Source organism: Strongylocentrotus purpuratus, unplaced genomic scaffold (assembly GCF_000002235.5).
Source record: "Strongylocentrotus purpuratus isolate Spur 01 unplaced genomic scaffold, Spur_5.0 spur5_scaffold_10, whole genome shotgun sequence".
NCBI classification, from domain to species: Eukaryota; Metazoa; Echinodermata; class Echinoidea; order Camarodonta; family Strongylocentrotidae; genus Strongylocentrotus; species Strongylocentrotus purpuratus.
Window position 1 is genome coordinate 19894857 of NW_022145595.1, and position 20335 is coordinate 19915191.

Below are 20335 nucleotides of genomic sequence, written 5' to 3' on the forward strand. Positions count from 1 at the left end.
ATTTTGAAGCAAGAGACCGTTGATGTGGATGATTTAGGTGGACCGCAGTATGCTAGTTTGTGTAAAGGAAATCAGACCAACAATGTGGAAATATTACGCTGGTACTGACAGGGCAAAGACTGTCTGAGACGAAATTTTTGATGTATGGTCGCAAGTATCATTTTATCTAATTAGAATATTTTCTTTTCCGTATTTTCCAATGCATAAATATTAGTAGGCTTAGAAAAGTCTTAACCTGCACGGAAACAGAGAATATATATCTACCTCTCAGGCTGTAGAGCAAGTAACTTCATTGACGTATTTATTCTCTTCCGAGAATGATTTACATAACGCAAATGTGACCTTGACAAACACGAAATAAATGAAGATTTGCTTAACATTGGTTCAACAGACGTTGCCATGATGGCTGAAAGAGCAGCAAATGAGGCTAATGAGGTCAATACAGCCCTTAAAGTGACAGCTTTCAATGGCCAACTGGACGTTCAGTACCTCGTTGGGCAAAGAGCAAAGGTTGAGGAAGGTGATACTATAGGTCAAACACCACTTCACTTGGCATCACACAATGGTCATATTGATGTAGTTCAGGATCTCGTTGGTCGAGGAGCGCAGGTTGAGGGGATTGATAATAATGGATGGACATCACTTTACTTTGCATCACGCAATGGTCATCTTGATGTAGTTCAGTATCTTGTTGGTCAAGGAGCACAGGTTGAGAAAGAAAATAATAATGGTCAAACACCTCTCCACTCGGCGTCACTCAATGGTCATCTTAATGTAGTTCAGTATCTCGTCGGTCGAGGAGCTCAGGTTGAGAACGAAAATAATAATGGCCCAACACCTCTCCACTCGGCGTCACTCAATGGTCATCTTGATGTCGTTCAGTATCTCGTCGGTCGAGGAGCTCAGGTTGAGAACGAAAATAATAATGGCCCAACACCTCTCCACTCGGCGTCACTCAATGGTCATCTTGATGTAGTTCAGTATCTTGTTGGTCAAGGAGCACTGGTTGAGAAGGAACATAACAGAGGTCAAACACCTCTCCACTTTGCATCACGCAATGGCCATCTTGATGTAGTTCAGTTTCTCGTTGGTCAAGGAGCACAGGTTGAGAAGGAAAATAATAATGGTCAAACACCTCTCCACTTTGCATCACGCAATGGCCATCTTGATGTAGTTCAGTATTTCGTTGGTCAAGGAGCACAGGTTGAGAAAGAAAATAATAATGGTCAAACACCTCTCCACTCGGCGTCACTCAATGGTCATCTTAATGTAGTTCAGTATCTCGTCGGTCGAGGAGTTCAGGTTGAGAACGAAAATAATAATGGCCCAACACCTCTCCACTCGGCGTCACTCAATGGTCATCTTGATGTCGTTCAGTTTCTAGTTGTTCAAGGAGCACATATCGAGAGTGGTGATAAATACGGTTTGAAACCACTTTACTGGGCATCATACAATGGTCATCTTGATGTAGTTCATTATCTCGTCGGTCGAGGAGCTGAGGTTAAGGGGATTGCTAATAATGACCGAACACCTCTCCACTCGGCGTCACTCAATGGTCATCTTGATGTCGTTCAGTACCTCGTTGGTCAAGGAGCTCTGGTTGAGGGGATTGCTAATAATGGCTGGACCTCACTCCACGTGGCATCGCTCAATGGTCATCTTGATGTAGTTCAGTTTCTCGTTGGTCAAGGAGCACAGGTTGAGAAGGAAATTATAAATGGTCAAACACCTCTCCACTCGGCGTCACTCAATGGTCATCTTGATGTAGTTCAGTATCTCGTTGGTCAAGGAGCACAGATTGAGAAGGAAATTATTAAGGGTCAAACACCTCTCCACTCGGCGTCACTCAATGGTCATCTTGATGTAGTTCAGTATCTTGTTGGTCAAGGAGCACTGGTTGAGAAGGAACATAACAGAGGTCAAACACCTCTCCAATTTGCATCACGCAATGGCCATCTTGATGTAGTTCAGTTTCTCGTTGGTCAAGGAGCACAGGTTGAGAAGGAAAATAATAATGGTCAAACACCTCTCCACTTTGCATCACGCAATGGCCATCTTAATGTAGTTCAGTATCTCGTCGGTCGAGGAGCTCAGGTTGAGAACGAATATAATAATGGCCCAACACCTCTCCACTCGGCGTCACTCAATGGTCATCTTGATGTCGTTCAGTTTCTAGTTGTTCAAGGAGCACATATCGAGAGTGGTGATAAATACGGTTTGAAACCACTTTACTGGGCATCATACAATGGTCATCTTGATGTAGTTCATTATCTCGTCGGTCGAGGAGCTGAGGTTAAGGGGATTGCTAATAATGACCGAACACCTCTCCACTCGGCGTCACTCAATGGTCATCTTGATGTCGTTCATAACCTCGTTGGTCAAGGAGCTCTGGTTAAGGGGATTGCTAATAATGGCTGGACCTCACTCCACGTGGCATCGCACAATGGTCATCTTGATGTAGTTCAGTTTCTCGTTGGTCAAGGAGCACAGGTTGAGAAGGAAATTATTAATGGTCAAACACCTCTCCACTCGGCGTCACTCAATGGTCATCTTGATGTAGTTCAGTATCTCGTTGGTCAAGGAGCACAGGTTGAGAAGGAAATTATTGGTGGTCAAACACCTCTCCACTCGGCGTCACTCAATGGTCATCTTGATGTAGTTCAGTATCTTGTTGGTCAAGGAGCACCGGTTGAGAAGGAACATAACAGAGGTCAAACATCACTTCACGTGGCATCACTCAATGGTCATCTTGATGTAGTTAAGTTTCTCGTTGGTCAAGGAGCACAGGTTGAGAAAGAAAATAATAATGGTCAAACACCTCTCCACTTTGCCTCACGCAATGGCCATCTTGATGTAGTTCAGTATCTTGTTGGTCAAGGAGCACCGGTTGAGAACGAATATAATAATGGCCCAACATCACTTCACGTGGCATCACTCAATGGTCATCTTGATGTAGTTCAGTATCTCGTTGGTCAAAGAGCACTGGTTGAGGCGATTGATAAGAATAGTCTAACACCACTTCACTTTGCATCACGCAATGGCCACTTTGATGTAGTTCAGTTTCTCGTTGGTCAAGGAGCGCAGGTTGAAAAAGAAAATAATGATGTTTGGACATCACTTCACTTTGCATCACGATATGGCCATCTTGATGTAGTTCAGTATCTCGTTGGTAAAGAAGCACTGGTTGAGGCGATTGATAAGAATGGTCTAACACCACTTCACTTTGCATCACACAATGGCCACTATGATGTAGTTCAGTTTCTCGTTGGTCAAGGAGCGCAGGTTGAAAAAAAAAATAATGATGGTTTGACGTCACTTCACGTGGCATCACTCAATGGTCATCTTGATGTAGTTCAATTTATCGTTGGTGAAGGAGCACAGGTTGAGAAGGAAAATAATAATGGTCTAACACCACTTCACTTGGCATCACACAATGGTCATCTTGATGTAGTTCAGTATCTCGTTGGTCAAGGAGCACAGGTTGAGAAGGAAATTATTAATGGTCAAACACCTCTCCACTCGGCGTCACTCAATGGTTATCTTGATGTAGTTCAGTATCTTGTTGGTCAAGGAGCACTGGTTGAGAAGGAACATAACAGAGGTCAAACACCTCTCCACTTTGCATCACGCAATGGCCACTTTGATGTAGTTCAGTTTCTCGTTGGTCAAGGAGCGCAGGTTGAAAAAGAAAATAATGATGTTTGGACATCACTTCACTTTGCATCACGATATGGCCATCTTGATGTAGTTCAGTATCTCGTTGGTAAAGAAGCACTGGTTGAGGCGATTGATAAGAATGGTCTAACACCACTTCACTTTGCATCACACAATGGCCACTATGATGTAGTTCAGTTTCTCGTTGGTCAAGGAGCGCAGGTTGAAAAAAAAAATAATGATGGTTTGACGTCACTTCACGTGGCATCACTCAATGGTCATCTTGATGTAGTTCAGTTTCTCGTTGGTCAAGGAGCACAGGTTGAGAACGAAAATAATAATGGTCACACACCTCTCCACTTTGCATCACGCAATGGCCGTCTTGATGTAGTTCAGTATCTCGTTGGTCAAGGAGCACATGTTGAGGCGGTTGATAAGAATGGTCTAACACCACTTCACTTTGCATCACACAATGGCCACTATGATGTAGTTCAGTTTCTCGTTGGTCAAGGAGCGCAGGTTGAAAAAAAAAATAATGATGGTTTGACGTCACTTCACGTGGCATCACTCAATGGTCATCTTGATGTAGTTCAGTTTCTCGTTGGTCAAGGAGCACAGGTTGAGAACGAAAATAATAATGGTCACACACCACTTCACTTGGCCTCACGCAAAGGCCATCTCAATGTAGTTCAGTACCTCGATGATCAAGTAGCACAATCTGAAGGTAAGTTTCGCATTTTGCCGGTGATCATGTAGCCACTTTTTTTCAGAAAGGGGTGTATTTATAGGGACTGAGCTGTCCTGACAATACTTAAAGATAAACTTTAGTACTGGTAATGCGATTGCATTGTGAAAGAAAAGGTGTGGAAAGGATCAGAAACAGTTGATCATGTAGCATGTAAGTATTGGTGTGCATTGCAAGGTTCTGGAGTCATCAAAATCATAATAAATTTGACCGAGTCTTGGTAAAGTAACAAGCACTGTACACAGAAAGCTATATATGGGACAACACACATGGTGTCGGGGCTAGTACTACCTTGATTTCCTTGTCTTTCTATGCTCATTACTCAGCCAGTATACATTTTCTTCCAAAATTGTTTGGCACATGTCATTTATTTGTAATCTTGAACATTCAGTGTAACTTTCGTTTGATTCTGTGAGAATTAATTTTCTTTTTTTTACCAGAACTGGAGTTTATCTTTAAGTTGTTTTGCATCTTTCCTTTTTTTCAAAGGTATATTTTAAATTATCCCCATAGAAATGAATATGATGTGATTATTTATATTTTTTAAAGGATGAATTTTTACCCCGCTTTACCTTAATTGTAGAACGATATTCAGCAATTTTTTTCTGATTTTAAATGAATTTTAGTCAAACAAAATTGTGGATTGCCTCTTGCCCCTGCCAGTGTATCTTCTTTGTCTCTCTTTACATGGTCCTACAAGAATTAGAAGAAGAAAAAACATATAATCGAAAACATAATTTAAAAAAGAAAATTTGAAAATAGTCTAAAAGCATTAACATTTCATTCGTCATATCATAAGCAGAACAGATGGGAGAAAAAATAGCAGGACACAGCATAAATCTTTTGTTTGCTCAAAATATCATTTGAAAAGATCATGTGCATTAGGCATACGTGTGATATTCCTGATGTATTTTGTGTGATACGAATAAAAGTTACCATAGTAGATACCACAGACAGCCGTTCACATTACTACCCCAGTACATTACCACAAGTGTAGTCCACTTCCTGGACTGTTTCTGTGTCGCGAGCCCAATCAGCTGTAGCCTTTAAACAAGGCCACATGCCTGATAGACGCCGAGCGACTAAAAAGAGACTAATCGCGAAAACCTGAATGAACGCCAATGCGAATTAACAAGGCCACATGCCTGATAGACGCCGAGCGACTAAAAAGAGACTAATCGCGAAAACCTGAATGAACGCCAATTCGTCATTCGGTCGCGCGTTCACTCCGGGTATCTAGACTCATCTCAGCCGCTTAGCCAGAGTCAACGAGGCCTTGTCAAAAGGCTAAATCAGCTGCGAATATAACACACCCTCAACGCTAAAACGGAGACAGTCCTTACCTTCATTCTCACCCTCGCAAACGGTTTTTTCGAAGGATGTATTTTCGGGGGTCGCACGATCTGTGTGGGATGCGTGTATGGTAAGAAAACGTAGATGAATGAAGAATTAAACAATATATACAAACATGACATAATCTGGACTACCACAAGTGCAGCTGCGGTATCGGATATATACTAAATTGAATTGAATTGAATTGAATTTATTCACCTCTTTCATAAAAACATACAAAGGCAAAGAATACAATAATTCGTCCCTATTTTCACGAAGTGACGGTAGTGAATGAAAATTGCATTCAATTTGCGTGCGGATTTTCCTCACTACCGTCACTTCGTTAAAACAGGAACGAATTTCTTGCAAACATAGATAAACCAATAAAATGGAAAATACACTGAAGGAAATTACGAAGTGGTTGGATCATCAAAAAAGTTACACAAACTTATAGGTAAATGATCCCAAAAATGTACACACAAAAAAACAAAAAAGAGACCAAAACAAATACAATAATACAGTAGTAATTACACACATACAAAATTGCGTTTGTTAAATTCAAATTTTAAATAGTGGGTCTTTGGCATAAAAAGATACTATTTGAAAATGAAGAATGACCATATATTACACGAGTGTCTGCTGAAGTTATATCTATGAATATCGTTATTGCTCTGAAATATATTACACAAAATTTCTGGTAATAGGTTAAATACAGAGTTGAAAATCATGTAATATATAATGATATTGGGAGAATATTCAGTTTCAAGAATAAAGGTCTGCTTGGACTTAAAAATGGCTTGTGGCAAATTATACGAACTGCTCTTTTTAGTAGGAGGAAAATACACTGTCGCTCATATAATAATAATCCATTATTTATATAGCGTTCAATACACCGATCCAACGATGTGCCTAAGCGCTTTACAGATATATAATTACCCCGGTCATCGGATTTAGGCTTACCCGCACACAATATGTGCATATTTTCCACTCCCTATGGAGCATTCCAGCCAGTCGCTATTTTACAGGCGCACACTTGGATTTTTTTTAAACCTCAATTTATGGAATTATTTTGACAATGATTTATATCTAATAGATCTAGATAATACATTCTCAGATATTCTTGAATAATAATGTGCCAGTGTTTGTTTTGCGTGACTGCTAAAGCATGTTTATGCTACTATGCTTATTAACTAGGGGACCTACGCCCTTAAGTCATAAATGACAGAAATGAGTATTAATGCCCCCCAAAAGGGCACTCATATAGCACATCGACACGGTTTTGATCCTGGGGCCTCACAGTTACGAGACCATTGCTTTGCCACTGAACCATGACTATACGCAGCGGGGGCTAGGGTAGGGGGCAGTTCCCTCAAATAAAAAAACACAAAGAAAATGCAATAAATTTTCAATATCATAATGTTTTGGCAAGCTTCTGCAATTTATATGTAACAATGAAAAAACATTGCTTTTGGTTAAATCTTGATTCCAAAATTATTCAGGAATCATAGACATTGAGCCATTCCTGTGATATTTTGTATGATCACACTGTATAAGAAGCCATACCCCCAGGGCGTACGCAACACTGGACTTGGACTATCTAATCAATAGTGACCGTTGTGGCGTACCGACATGAGAAAAATAAGTGGGTTCTTGTATATCGTTGTATAGAACTATAATTACTATTGCTATTACTATTATTATCATCCTCATAGTCATTATCATTTAAAAATTGTGTCACTCAGCAATCCAAAAAGGATCTGTAGCCGGGACATCAACTGAACTTGCAAACAATAAACCTAAGACTGAAAGTACACCAAAGAAAAAAAAGAAGAAGATGCCGCCACAGGAAGGTACCAAGACCATAGGGACCAAATCGGCATCACGTAAAGCAGTTGGTCCAGGATGATCCCAAACCAGGTGGGTTAAAGATAGAGCCATGAGATATTCAGAATTACATTCCACATACTAAGAATCTTGCTCTACGATTGGTCAAAAGTAAATCACGTGATGAAAGATAGTTCGCCCATTATTGATGGGAGAAGCAAAAAGTTCGTTGCACTGTGTAGATAGTACTACTATCTACACAGTGCAACGCACTTTCACTGAAGATAGAGGTACTATCTACACAGGGCAACGCACTTTCACTGAAGATTATCCAAAAGCGCACTAAAACAGGCGTAATTAAGCGCGCATTACCAATGAGCGCAATTAAAGCAAACACATGCGCGCACCGTACCCTCAAGGGGTTGGGTTAAACTTTTAACTTTTTTGGTGTGAATTTGGGCCTGGTGTCTTTTATGTAGAGGCATACACGTCCTTTTCTTTTTGTAGTTAATTTGTTTTAGATGTGGAATATAAAGCAAATAATCACCTTTTGGTTTCAGGCGATGGCAAACTATCACTTCCTCGTCGATCAGAATGTATACGCTATCTTTCCTCAGCTTCGCTTCGGAAAGATAGCTACATCCTGATCACCTCGGAAGTGATGGTTTGTCCCATCACCTTCACCAACGGTAGTTATTTGCTTAATATCCCGTTTCCCTTACACTACATATATATAGAGAGATCTACTCGGCGAACTTGCCCTACGCTAGCAATAATGCCTGGCCAATGACCTAGCTTAATATTCATCGCAGCATTGTTCTATGACATGATATTCTATGGCCGAGGGCAGGATGGTTAAGATAGAACATACCCCATACATAAACTAGACAACAATTTTTTGGGTATTATTACTACTACTATTTTCATTACTATCACTTCAATCACCATTGTCATCATTATCATTTGAAAATTCTTGTCATATTCAGCACTTAAAAAAGGATCAATAACACAAACGGGGACGGTACAGTCAAGAAGCAAGGTCTCCAGTGATAAGGAAGAGAACAAAGCCAGAACATCCCCTGCTATTGCAGACAAGAAACCTAAGACTAAAAGTACACCAGCGAAGAAGCCGCCACAGGAAGGCATCAAGACCAGGGAGACGAAACCGGCATCAGGAAAGAAGGTGCCCCAGGATATTCCTAAACCAGGTGGGTTAAACGTAGGGCCACAATATAGTCAAGAAATGTCCCTTTTCCCTTGCACTGCATATAATTATATGGGGAGATCTACTCCGTGAACTTGCTGTATGTTAGCAATAATGCCTGATTGAATGTTGACCTATGGACCCGATAAATATTCCTGGCATTATTATGCCATCGTTCATTCTGTGGCATGGTATTAGGGACTTTTTGCACGGCGACGCAAGTGCTGACTACGGGGTATTTAAATGAGCTCGCCACCCCGTACTAGCTCGACTCTTGACGTTAAAGGGATAGTTGAGTTCTGTTGCAGAGGGCGCTACACAAAATAATTTTGTTGTGAGTTAATGAAAAACTGAGTGTCAAATTTGAAAGAACATAATATTCAAATGACAAAATCATCTTTGTTTGATCAAAATCGGTTCAGAGACGGCTAAAATATAACGATTTCTAATACTTGTGTACCACCACAAATATTAGATATTTTGAAAAAAATTGAAAAAACCGTTGAAAAACCCGAAATAACGCCTTTACGTCGTATTTCAGTCAATGCCGATGTTGGTTTTTTTGTTGGCATTTTTGTGTTGCTTATATTACCCACAATTAGCCGGCACATGTATTATTATTTTTAATCAAATAATTAATTAACGGTCACCGTGTTTTTGGGAAGTGGAGCTGAATTGGTATGATCGTATTGGCTAAATTTCACACGTTTTGGGGTCTAAAATTACCTTCATAGCAACTTTAGGTTCTAAAAGGGCACTATAAATGTCATAGATAAGAATAAGAGCAATAACCATGCACTTTGAAGGCATTTGCGGTCTGAAAAAAAGAACTCAACTATCCCTTTAATACAGCTGAATGCCGTCGTAGGTTTGGACGCTACGCGGAAATTTTCGCTCTCAGTGCGACCCCCCCGCTAAGATTAGCGTTGTAGAAGTCCGCGTCGCCGGTTGCGAAAACTGCCTAGTGTATGTCCAATGACGGATTGGATAAAATAGAACATAAGCTATACATAAACTCTATAAAAAATGTTTAATTGTTATGTTTTTTGTATGGATGATGATGATGATGATAATTATTTGAACAGGTTTTTGTTATAGTTACTATTAAGATAAGTATCATTATAATTTTAGTTCTTATCATTATTATTTAATAATAATAATAATTATCCTTGCTTATAATAGCGCCTAACACTTACTTTATCAGAAGTCTCTAAGCGCTCTACAATAATGCAGCATAATTGCCCTGGCTTTAGCAGTGCAGCTGTTACGCGCGCTGCGTTTCAATTCCTACCAGGTACCCATTTACTTCACCCAGATTATTGTTGTTATTATTATTGTTGTTGTTGATATCGGTAATCACTATTGTTTTCATTATAATGGGTGTGATTTTGGTCATTACTGTCAATATATTATCATTATTATTTTTATTATCAATATTATATTTTGTTTCATCATTATAGACTTTAAATATTCTGCATTACAGTCAGCATTATTGTGGTTGTATAATATCATAACCCTTTAATGTTATCATTAGAATATTTTTGTGTTTTATATTACCATTATCGTTGATATAGTATTAATGATAGTATTAACCTTATTATTATTTATATCATCGTAATTATTTTCATTATCATTATGATTACTACTATTGTTATTATTACTATTACTTCAATCACCATTGTCTTCATTATCATTTGGAAATTTCTGTTATTCAGCACTTCAAAAAGGATCAATAGCACCCTCGGGGACTGCACAGTCAAGAAGCAAGGTCTCCAGTGATAAGGAAGAGAACAAAGCCGGAACATTCCCTGCTATTGCAGACAAGAAACCAGCTAAAAAGAGGAAAGCAACAAAAGAAAAGGACGCACCAAATCATAAAAAACGTAGTAAGTACAGTCATGAAACTTTGCTTCCTTCCAACATGTTCTGTATCTTGGACATTTCGCCTATAGTCCAAAATCAAGCCTTTAAAAAAAAATTACAATCTCCACCAACGGAACGCGATCTCCCCCTACTTGCTGCAAGCCGAGGATGGCGTTATTTCCCGAATTTCTACGCCTGAAGAAAAAAAAAGGCTTGGCGTACCATCGACGCGTTCGGATTCGAGGATATCATTATAGCATTTCTAATTTCAGCTACTATCGTATCTTCATATTATATTATTGTTTTATGTTCATTTTATTTATCTGGTTTCTCCGTCATCTTTTTGAAAATACATTTACATAAACTTTGGTGAACCCCAATGGAAACTAGCTTTTGCTGTTAGGGTGTTCCATCCAATGAGAGGAAGAATAAAAGAATGACAAATATATTAAATATTCATTCATTCATTCATATGGCCAGAGGTTGAAGCCCTGAAATTGAACCATCTTCTTTGGAAAGCTGTTCTAGCTCCTCAACTTTTTTTGTTAACATTAATATAAAGATATCCAACTTGCAAGTCTCATGGCTCATTTGTGTATTAACAAACTCTAAACAGTACAGTCGCATTCCTTTGTTTTTCCATAATAGAGAGTAGACTTACATCTAATCGGAGAGATTTCAGCGTGAATTTACATGGATCAGAATCTGCGAATGTTAACGACAACAACATTACTGGGCAGGAAATACACATAACAATCAACTTGACTGGCATTCATCACTGCTGACGAATTCTCCCTACCGCATATAGCTGAAATGCAATCAAACGTAAGTGGGGCTCGATTCTACAAGCAAATTTGCCGCGATTTTGAAGCACAGGTACTTCCGGTCAAAACGGGTCTCACACTTCAAGATAGTCCAGAATCTGCACGGTCCTTTATAATTTCCCTACACTTGATTCAAGACGTCGAAGATGGCGTTATCAACAAACTCATAATTATGCTCACCAGACCAGCCTGAAGACCGTACAGACAAAAACCTCGGTTCTCGGTTTAATGGCCCTCCGTTGAAATTTCAACGGAGAGCAATACAACTATGGACCGCCCACCATCATGCTTACGCCGCGCTGATTGGTTGGTGAAGTGTCAATCTCTTGAGACTGAAGAGAAACGCGTTTGTTTTGCATTTTGATCGGTCGTGAGAAGGTAGTCTTTTTGCAAGTATTTATTGTTTATGGAATTTTCATTATTTCTTCTTTAAACTATACAAAATAAAAAATATTTGGATTTATTGCAGCCAATATCATTGTTATGTATCATATATATATTTTTGCAATTGTTATGTCTGTATGAATAAACGCTGATGTTATTTTGTAAAACATAAACTAGCTAGCATTTTTTTCGCCGGGCGTCTTAATTTAATGATCACGCCATCATCGGCTGGTAGCAAGTAAGTAGGGAGAGGTAGCGTTGGTGTGATGGAGATCAAAATTAAATAGGCCAGAATCTTGACTAACTTCAAGATAGAATAAGAATGAGAAAATGTCTTTTTTACGAAATCTCAAATGATGAAAATGTATTAAAAATATAGACTTGTCCTGTCTTCATTATGTGGCCATGATGTATATTACGAGAAATTCCTAAACATTAATGACAATAAAATAGCGCACGATTATGTCACATGTGTAAGAATTTTTTTTTTTTTTTTTTTTTTGAATAGATTAGGGAAACATAAAATGAGCTGCAGCGAACCAGTTGGATTGGCCTTTTTAGACTCTAATTCCATGGACTGCTTCTATGACAGCTGTCAACAATATTTATTGTTTGTTGTTACATGAATGTGGCTATTGTTCGCAAAAATGCTCAATATAGTGAACACAAAAAAGTTGTATTGAGCCTCTGGTATAAACAGCATGCATGTATATTTTTTAATGAAATATAATTATGTACATTTGTTACTAATTATTAGCTCTTAAAGGTATTTTTTTAATTTTGTTGTTCAATATCCCTTGAATAATATGAAATTCTGAAGGTATCGCTATATGAAAATCAAACAACTTTTCCAACCTCCAGTGTTGATGGGCACGTGATAGCAATACACAAAATGCAACTAAAACCTTATTAGAACTTATTCTAAAACCTGAGTTACCATGTATAAACATAACAAAACATATTTTTGCTGGTTGAAAGAAAAGAAAGAAAAAAAAACTCTACTGTCTTTCCCAACATCTTTAAATAAAGTAACAGCTGGTATGGGTGCTTTTCACTTATGGGACTTCAATTCCGTAATTTTAGGACCACTGAAAGATAAATCATTGTGTGATATAACTTATTTTAAAGACATTTTCTTGTGAAGTACCTTCCAACAAACTATAAGTAATCCCTTACTCCCATTTTTTTAACAGCATTTTGAATTTTGTTCGTGAAAGAGACTTAATAATTCAGAGGCAAACATAAACAAAGACGAAATATGTTCCAGTGGTTTTAAGAAAGCTTTTAATAATTTCTAGAACGACATGCTAAGTCATGAAGATGGGCATCTATTTGGTAGGCTTTGAATTCCCTTTTAATTGGTGTGATGTTTGTTGTGATAGCGACTTTATGGAGTAAAGTTAAATCTGCAGATTTGCAGTGTAATGAAAATATTTATCCAGCTCTAACTAGAAATAGTGGATTAAGCTTCGGTACATGAATGTTTCATGATCAATTTTTAGAACATGCAGTTCTTAAAAAGCAATTTTGTATGTTATCTTAAAATATTTGTTGTATTAATACTTGCAATTTATTAATAACTATTCCACCATTTTGAAATAAAGTAGCAACTGGCATTTTTGTATAGTTTTCACATAACGAATTTCAAAACTGTAATTTTCAAGATTTTAGGACCACTCAAAGATAAATCATTGTGTGATTTAACCTTTTTTTGTATTAAAACGAACTCTCTTTCGAAGTACATTTTAACAAATCTGAAATATCTCTATACTGCCATTGTTCGACCTTATTTTGAATTTCGTTCACGAAAGTGACTTAATTAATTTCAAAGGTAAACAGAAAAATAAATAAAACGAAATATGCTCCAGTAATTTTGAGAAATGTTCTTGTATATGTAGGATTTCTCGGCCAAATTCGCGAGTTTGTCATTCAAATTAATTTGTCTTGCGTTCAAATTCGACGGTTTTAGTGCAGTCAGGTATATCTCGGGTTGATATTCCCTTTTCTAGTGTTCAAATCTATGGAATTTTCGTTAGAATCTACGTATGTTTCATTCAAATTAATGAACAATGTGCTTCTTTCGCTATTTGGTCATTCGATTTGGCGCAACACGATTTTCGGACAACGCGACGGTGTACTTCTAGCATTCTAATTCATTTGTAGCATTCAAATTAGCACTTTGTGCACTTAAATTGATGGTCAATATACATTTCTCGTTTATTACACACGTTTTATAGCTCATTCTTTTTCTTTCAAGATTGTTTTTTCATGTGTATTTCATCATATTTCATTTTCTTGCATTTATACACTTATACTTATTAGATTTATCTGATATATTCATCAGCATTTAAGTTTGATTGTTAAGAAGAAAAAAACGACTTGCATCTACGGACCTGATGGTATCAGTATATTTGTAAATGTTCATGTAAGGAAGTTGTTTGTCTTATGTTTCATCATAAATTTATCATAATTTCATCATAATTTCATTATGGAAGAAGGGTACAATATTGTGACTGGGGTAGGGACTAGAGTCAACAATTTGAACATGATTCATTATTTAGCCATGTCTTTAGTCATCGATCTGCTGGCGGGCAAGTATACTATGAAACTCTTTAAGAAAAACAGAGGGGTGTGCTGGGTATAGGAGACGATGTGAATTACCTTTGTACAATTCCGAGTCTGTAGTAAAAAGGGGCGATTGAGGGTACCCCCACCTTTCCCGGGTATATGAACATGTCCGTGCAGAAATGCCATATCCCTTGATTTCGCCCCTTCTTTACTTGATGTCTGACTATACCCATCTGCATTGTCCTGAAAATAAATAAATGGAATAACAGCTTAGACCCCAATGGCAAATCATGCATTTTAACTGCATTATTTAAAACTGTAAAAGTTTGTTGCAAGTCTTCCCCCTAACATTCCTAACTTAAATACAAAATATTACGAATACGAATGACAGGTGTTAATTTGAATGATAAAAATTACGCTTCGACAAGTGCATATTAATTTGAATGCTAGTTGAGCAGTTTTTAAATTGAATGAAAGATTCATGAAACCCTTCGACCAAAATCCTAAATTAAATACAAAAACTGGAAAATTGAATGATAATTGGCATAGCAAAGCCGATCTGCGCTAACTGAAATGCAAAGTAAATGAATTCGAATGACAAACACGCGAATTTGGACGGGAAATCCTATATTAACTAGAACGACATCCTAAACATTGAAAATAAAAATTCCATTTGCATTTGCTTTGAATTCTTATGTATTGCTGTGATGTTATCTTGAAAAGGTATACCAACATATTGAAGGAAGGCGTCAATGATATTGACTAATTACATAATTACAATTATACTTAGAGAATGGACATGGATAGTAATAATATAGAAATTCATTCGAATGTTACTTACAAAATCTATCTATCTATCTATATTAAGTAACTATTAGCATAAGTATTGTTCGACAAAGAAAATGTGTATTTTCAGCACTTATTTTGGGAGGAAACATTATTTATACGTCAAAAAATTAAATGTTTTTTGAATCACTTCTTTCGGGAGAATACGTTATTGGAACTGATCAATTACGAGGCCTTCTTGATGCCTTAAATAGTGTAAATGTAATTTGGTCTGGGCTGAGTGATTTTAACATCATACACTAAGTAGTTTTAATCAGATTTACTACTTTCAGAATTCCTTTTTTACATCATACATAGGCCTATTTAAATAGAAATCTGTGTGTATTTATTTTACTTTTTTTTATCATCATCACCGATACTGATGTTACAGTGCTTTTCATCACCATTTCAAGTTGTTCATACTTGTGTATGTATATATGCAAACGGTATCTCATTAATATTTTCAAAGTATAAGTTTCTATTAAAAACTTGTCGTTTTGTAAATAAAAAAATGGGAACCAGGATAAAAAAAAGATATTCTGTGTTGCATTAAAATGAGGCTTTTCAATCTGTTTTGAACTAAAGAAAATCCCGTAATTTAACATGACTTAAAAATGAGAGGGGGAGATAGAAGAAAGAGGATGGGACAGAGAAAGAGACGGACGGATAGACATGTAGTCAGAAAGAGGGATGGAGGGAGAGAAAGGGAGACACAGAGAGAGAGAGAAAGAAAGAGAGATGCATGGAGAGAGAGAGGGAGAACGAGAGAGAGAGAGAGAGAGAGAGAGAAAGAGAGATAAAGAAAGATATTTGACATCAGTCATTGAAAGAAATCTAGAAGAAAATCAACACATTAGTAGGATTTATTTGAAACAACACCCTGAACAGTGGCAACAACAGTAATAAGATACTATATATGATATTGGTGGCAAGAGCCATTTTTATACAGAGTTTGGCCGACCCGGTTCGAATTGGGCACAATATGGCGAAAATTGTGTTGTTGGGAAAGCATGCAACAAATGAATATGCACGTTGTGACCAATTGTATTCAAGTTGGCCAGAGGGAGGGAGGGAGGGAGGGAGTGAAAGAGAGAGAGAGGGAGAGAGAGAGAGAGAGAGGGAGAGAGAGAAAGAAAGACTGAAGGAGGAAAGGGGGAGGGTTTTCTTTATATAAAATATAAAACCAAATCACCTGCTTCCAATATCTTTCACGATTTGATAAATGAGTCTTTCTCCAATAATTTGTTGATACCATCTCGATCTAATCAGGGAGGTGAGACTTTCAACAAAATCATACAGTTGTTGGCATACCTGTCACTGATTAGAGTGCTTTTAACACATCATATCCATGATCTTAATTTAAGAGTAAGTGTAAGGTCAACAACCCGTGGGGGAAGATGACTAGACAAGCATGACAATGACAATAACAATGTCAATGAATTTAATTTCTTTAACGGCCCCTTATGGGGCATGGAAGAAATACAGTAGAATAGTACAAAAATAATGTTCAACAGTGATATGAAAAACAACACAGAAAATCTTTAAAAAGAAGAAAATCTTTGACAGCGACCAACGAACAAATGAATGCAAGTTATTGGCGTAGCTTATGAGTTCCGCGGCCAAGTGCCCCCAATCGCATATCAAATATGAACAAGACAAAAGAAGAAGATTAAGAACAAGGAAAAAGAAAATAATAAGATATAAAGAGAGAAAGAGAGAGAGAGAGAGAGAGAGAAATGTAGGTGGTTAGCAGGGGAAGGAGGAGGAGGAGGGAGGGAGGGAGGACCAAAACAAATACGGTCTCCTTCCTTCCACACCTGCCCCTCACTCGAATCCATCTATATGCGCAGTATCTGCCATGGCACCAATGCCCTCACAATTTCTCGATCCATGCTATACGCCACTGTGAGTCCACACCATGAAACAGACACTTCAGCATTCTGCAATGACTTCTGTCCAAATATATCGAAATTCAATGAAAGATTGTTCTAAGACATATTACTCCGACCATGCGTTCCGACCATATAAATTAACGATAGTTTCTTTCCAAATAAAAATTCAATGAAAGATTGTTTCAAGACATGACGTACATCAGTTGAAAGGAGAGGCTTTTTATTTCATGTAATAATCGAAGATGTGTGTCTCAGGATGGATTGAACGCAACCCCCTGTTCTCATCACGTGCATGATTTATTGAATTTGTTGCAGGTAACTTTTATACAGGAGGCTAAAATAAAAAAAATACCTGCCTTTTATTTTATGAACAAATCTTAAGATATAAAACCAAAATATCCGCATTGTGATTGAAAATGCCTAAAATATACGAATTTCTCTTACCAAATTATTGACATTGAAAAGATTACACTAAATAGATAGATAGACTCTTAAGCAAGATATATTGTCCGGCATTAACCCAGTCTTTGTCTAATTGAGTAATATAATTATGGTTATAAGTAGGCCAATAAGTAGACCACAGTATTCATGAGGAAGAAATGAAACCACATCCACATTATCCCCAATCTTTTTCTCATACATGTTGTTTCAGTTCTGTTTGGCGTCTTCGAAGACACCATTAAATACTGTTACACGCAGGGAACTGTCTTAATAGTTCGTTGACCTTTATTGGTCGCAGAGTTGATGTCGTCAAATTCAGCTCAATTTAACAGTGGCATTTTTAAAAATTGGTGATTGCATGTTTCCTAAATAACCTATCTGCGATTTTGCTCGGGAATAGTATGGACTAGTGCATTTATAATGATTATTACTGTTTCTATTATTATTGTTATTATTAGTATTACAATTGATTATTATCATACATTTTATTTTTATTGTAACTATAATTACTTTTTTTATGATAACTATTATTATTATCATTTCTATTCATCTTATCATTGTTATTATCATAATCATTATAACTAATATTATTATCTTTATAATTATTAGTGTTATGTTTTGTATAATTATTATAACTGTCATCATTATATTTATTATTATTGTTATCATTTTGATTAGTAGTAGTGGTAGTATTATCATTGTCATTATTATTATTATTGGTATTATTATCATTTTGCTCAATATTATAATTATTAAAATCATTATCATTGATATTATTATCATAATCATCATCATCATTATTATCGTTATTATTATATTGTTCGATATATTTTGAGAAAATGTGAAAAAAAATTTATGAAGGAAATGACATCAGACATAATATTATTCGAGCAGCGCAACCGGGCCTTTAAATTCAGCATGATTTTTTTTTGTATCTAGGCCCTGATATGCGTGGATATGATGGGTGAATGTTATTTTGTTTAATGGCTTCCTTATTTGCAATTACTTATGTATTTTGTAACACTGTATCATATCAATTTGATTACCGATATTATCATTTCTCTTGTAATCTATTTTACTCTTTAAAGGTACTATGTCCCAATTGCAGGCCAAAAAATAAAAAGGTTAAATTCTAACAGCATCTGACAGACAATATTAATTTAGAACTTCCCTCAAAACGAAAGGGCCGCAGAACAAATGGCTTTTAGTGGGAAAATAACGACAATTTCTTGTCGAATCGACTTAAGTAATTGCTTTTGTTGTTGTTTTTGTTTAAGTTTTAAAGGCGTGTATCATTCATTTATGAATATTTACGCCGATCCCCTAAGTAATAATCTAATTTTCAGACCCTTTTACCGAATTGTCGTACGTTTTGTGCTGCACAAAGATCCAGTCATTTTATTTTTGGCCATGATACAAAAAGTGAGTTAAATGGTCATGTACCTGTTACAGCTCATTTTATGTATGTTATTACCAAAGAAAAAAAAGCCAGTCAGTCACTCAATAGTGTCTGACAGTGAAGTTTATCAAGTAAACGGGTTTTCTTGCATAATTTGAATATTAGGACACTGCTAACGTTTAAATTTCACAGGACATTCATGACATATGCATTAGTCCTACAAATAAAAGTTCTACAGAATTTTATGTTGGCTGCAAAAGGGACATAATATCGTTAACTCTTACGTCTACGTCAGAATTTTGAGAATTTTAGTGAAACGACCGCAAGCTCATCGCTATTTACATGATTAAATAACATTAATCTAAACTATTAAACTAGTAGCAAATTCGTATCTACCCCTAATATTAATGCTTCTCATGTGACTCAGTAACATTGTTGAAAGTTGATACAAAATTTGCATAATTTTTGTACGAAATGTTACTTATTATATTCCTTTTACTGTACTTACCCTCTAACATGCAACAAATTCTGAATAAATTCTCAAACCACAAAGATATTTATGATTTTCTTTAAATGTGTCACTGTGCAACACCCTGCAGTGATTAAGATATTTTTTTTGGAATTTTCCCAATCGTTTTTCCATGAAAAAAGGACATGAGAAAGGCTTTTTAAAATATTTCAACACTTAAATGTCTGGAATGTCTTAAATGTCATTGCTTTGTGACGATTAAAATTCACCTAAAATGTAATTAAATTGTAATAATATAGTTGGGAAAATTAAGGAATCGATCAGATCAGTTTTTCCCAATTGATATCATTAATGATGGTCCGTTTTCACTCAAACTTTCAGATTATCTTTAATTCTAACATTGAAGATACCTTAATTCTGATTGCTATAAACTACATGTATAAGGATTTCATTTCTCGAATAATAAAAGAAAATTGGAAGTAGAAATTTGTAGATTTAATTTTATATAATTATCGAATAAATAAAAATGCCGAGGTGTGTTACAGTAAGTCTCGTCAGTTTACTACTAGATTATTTATGAGGGTAACTCTCAATCTACATGCGGAATTAAAAGAATATCTGAAAGAAAGTACATATATTACAAATATTCTTGGTTTGACATACATAATATATTTTTGTCGTATCACTACTTTTAGACAATAATTATATGTATATGATATATGTTGATGTAAACTGCACGACTGACTCATGTGTTGACAGTTATCACATATAACAGCAATTCTTCATATTTCAGGATTTGTTCCCTTTTATTTTTTGCGTTGTTGAGGATACCGTTAATAGTGGAATTCCCCGTTTAGTAAATCTTTGAACGTGTAACGAATAATATAATATAATATGTACGTTAGATAGAG

At 36.4% G+C, this 20335-nt stretch overlaps 1 protein-coding gene across 1 annotated transcript; it reads left to right on the top strand.

The window, feature by feature from the left end:
• The first annotated feature begins 402 nt into the window (after positions 1–402).
• LOC105437485 lies at positions 403–17838 on the top strand. The gene is made up of 4 exons (XM_011664131.1): positions 403–520; positions 8542–8763; positions 10475–10645; positions 17768–17838. The coding sequence occupies exons 1-4, from the start codon at positions 403–405 to the stop codon at positions 17836–17838; spliced, it is 582 nt and encodes a 193-aa protein (XP_011662433.1).
• Positions 17839–20335: the final 2497 nt, after the last annotated feature.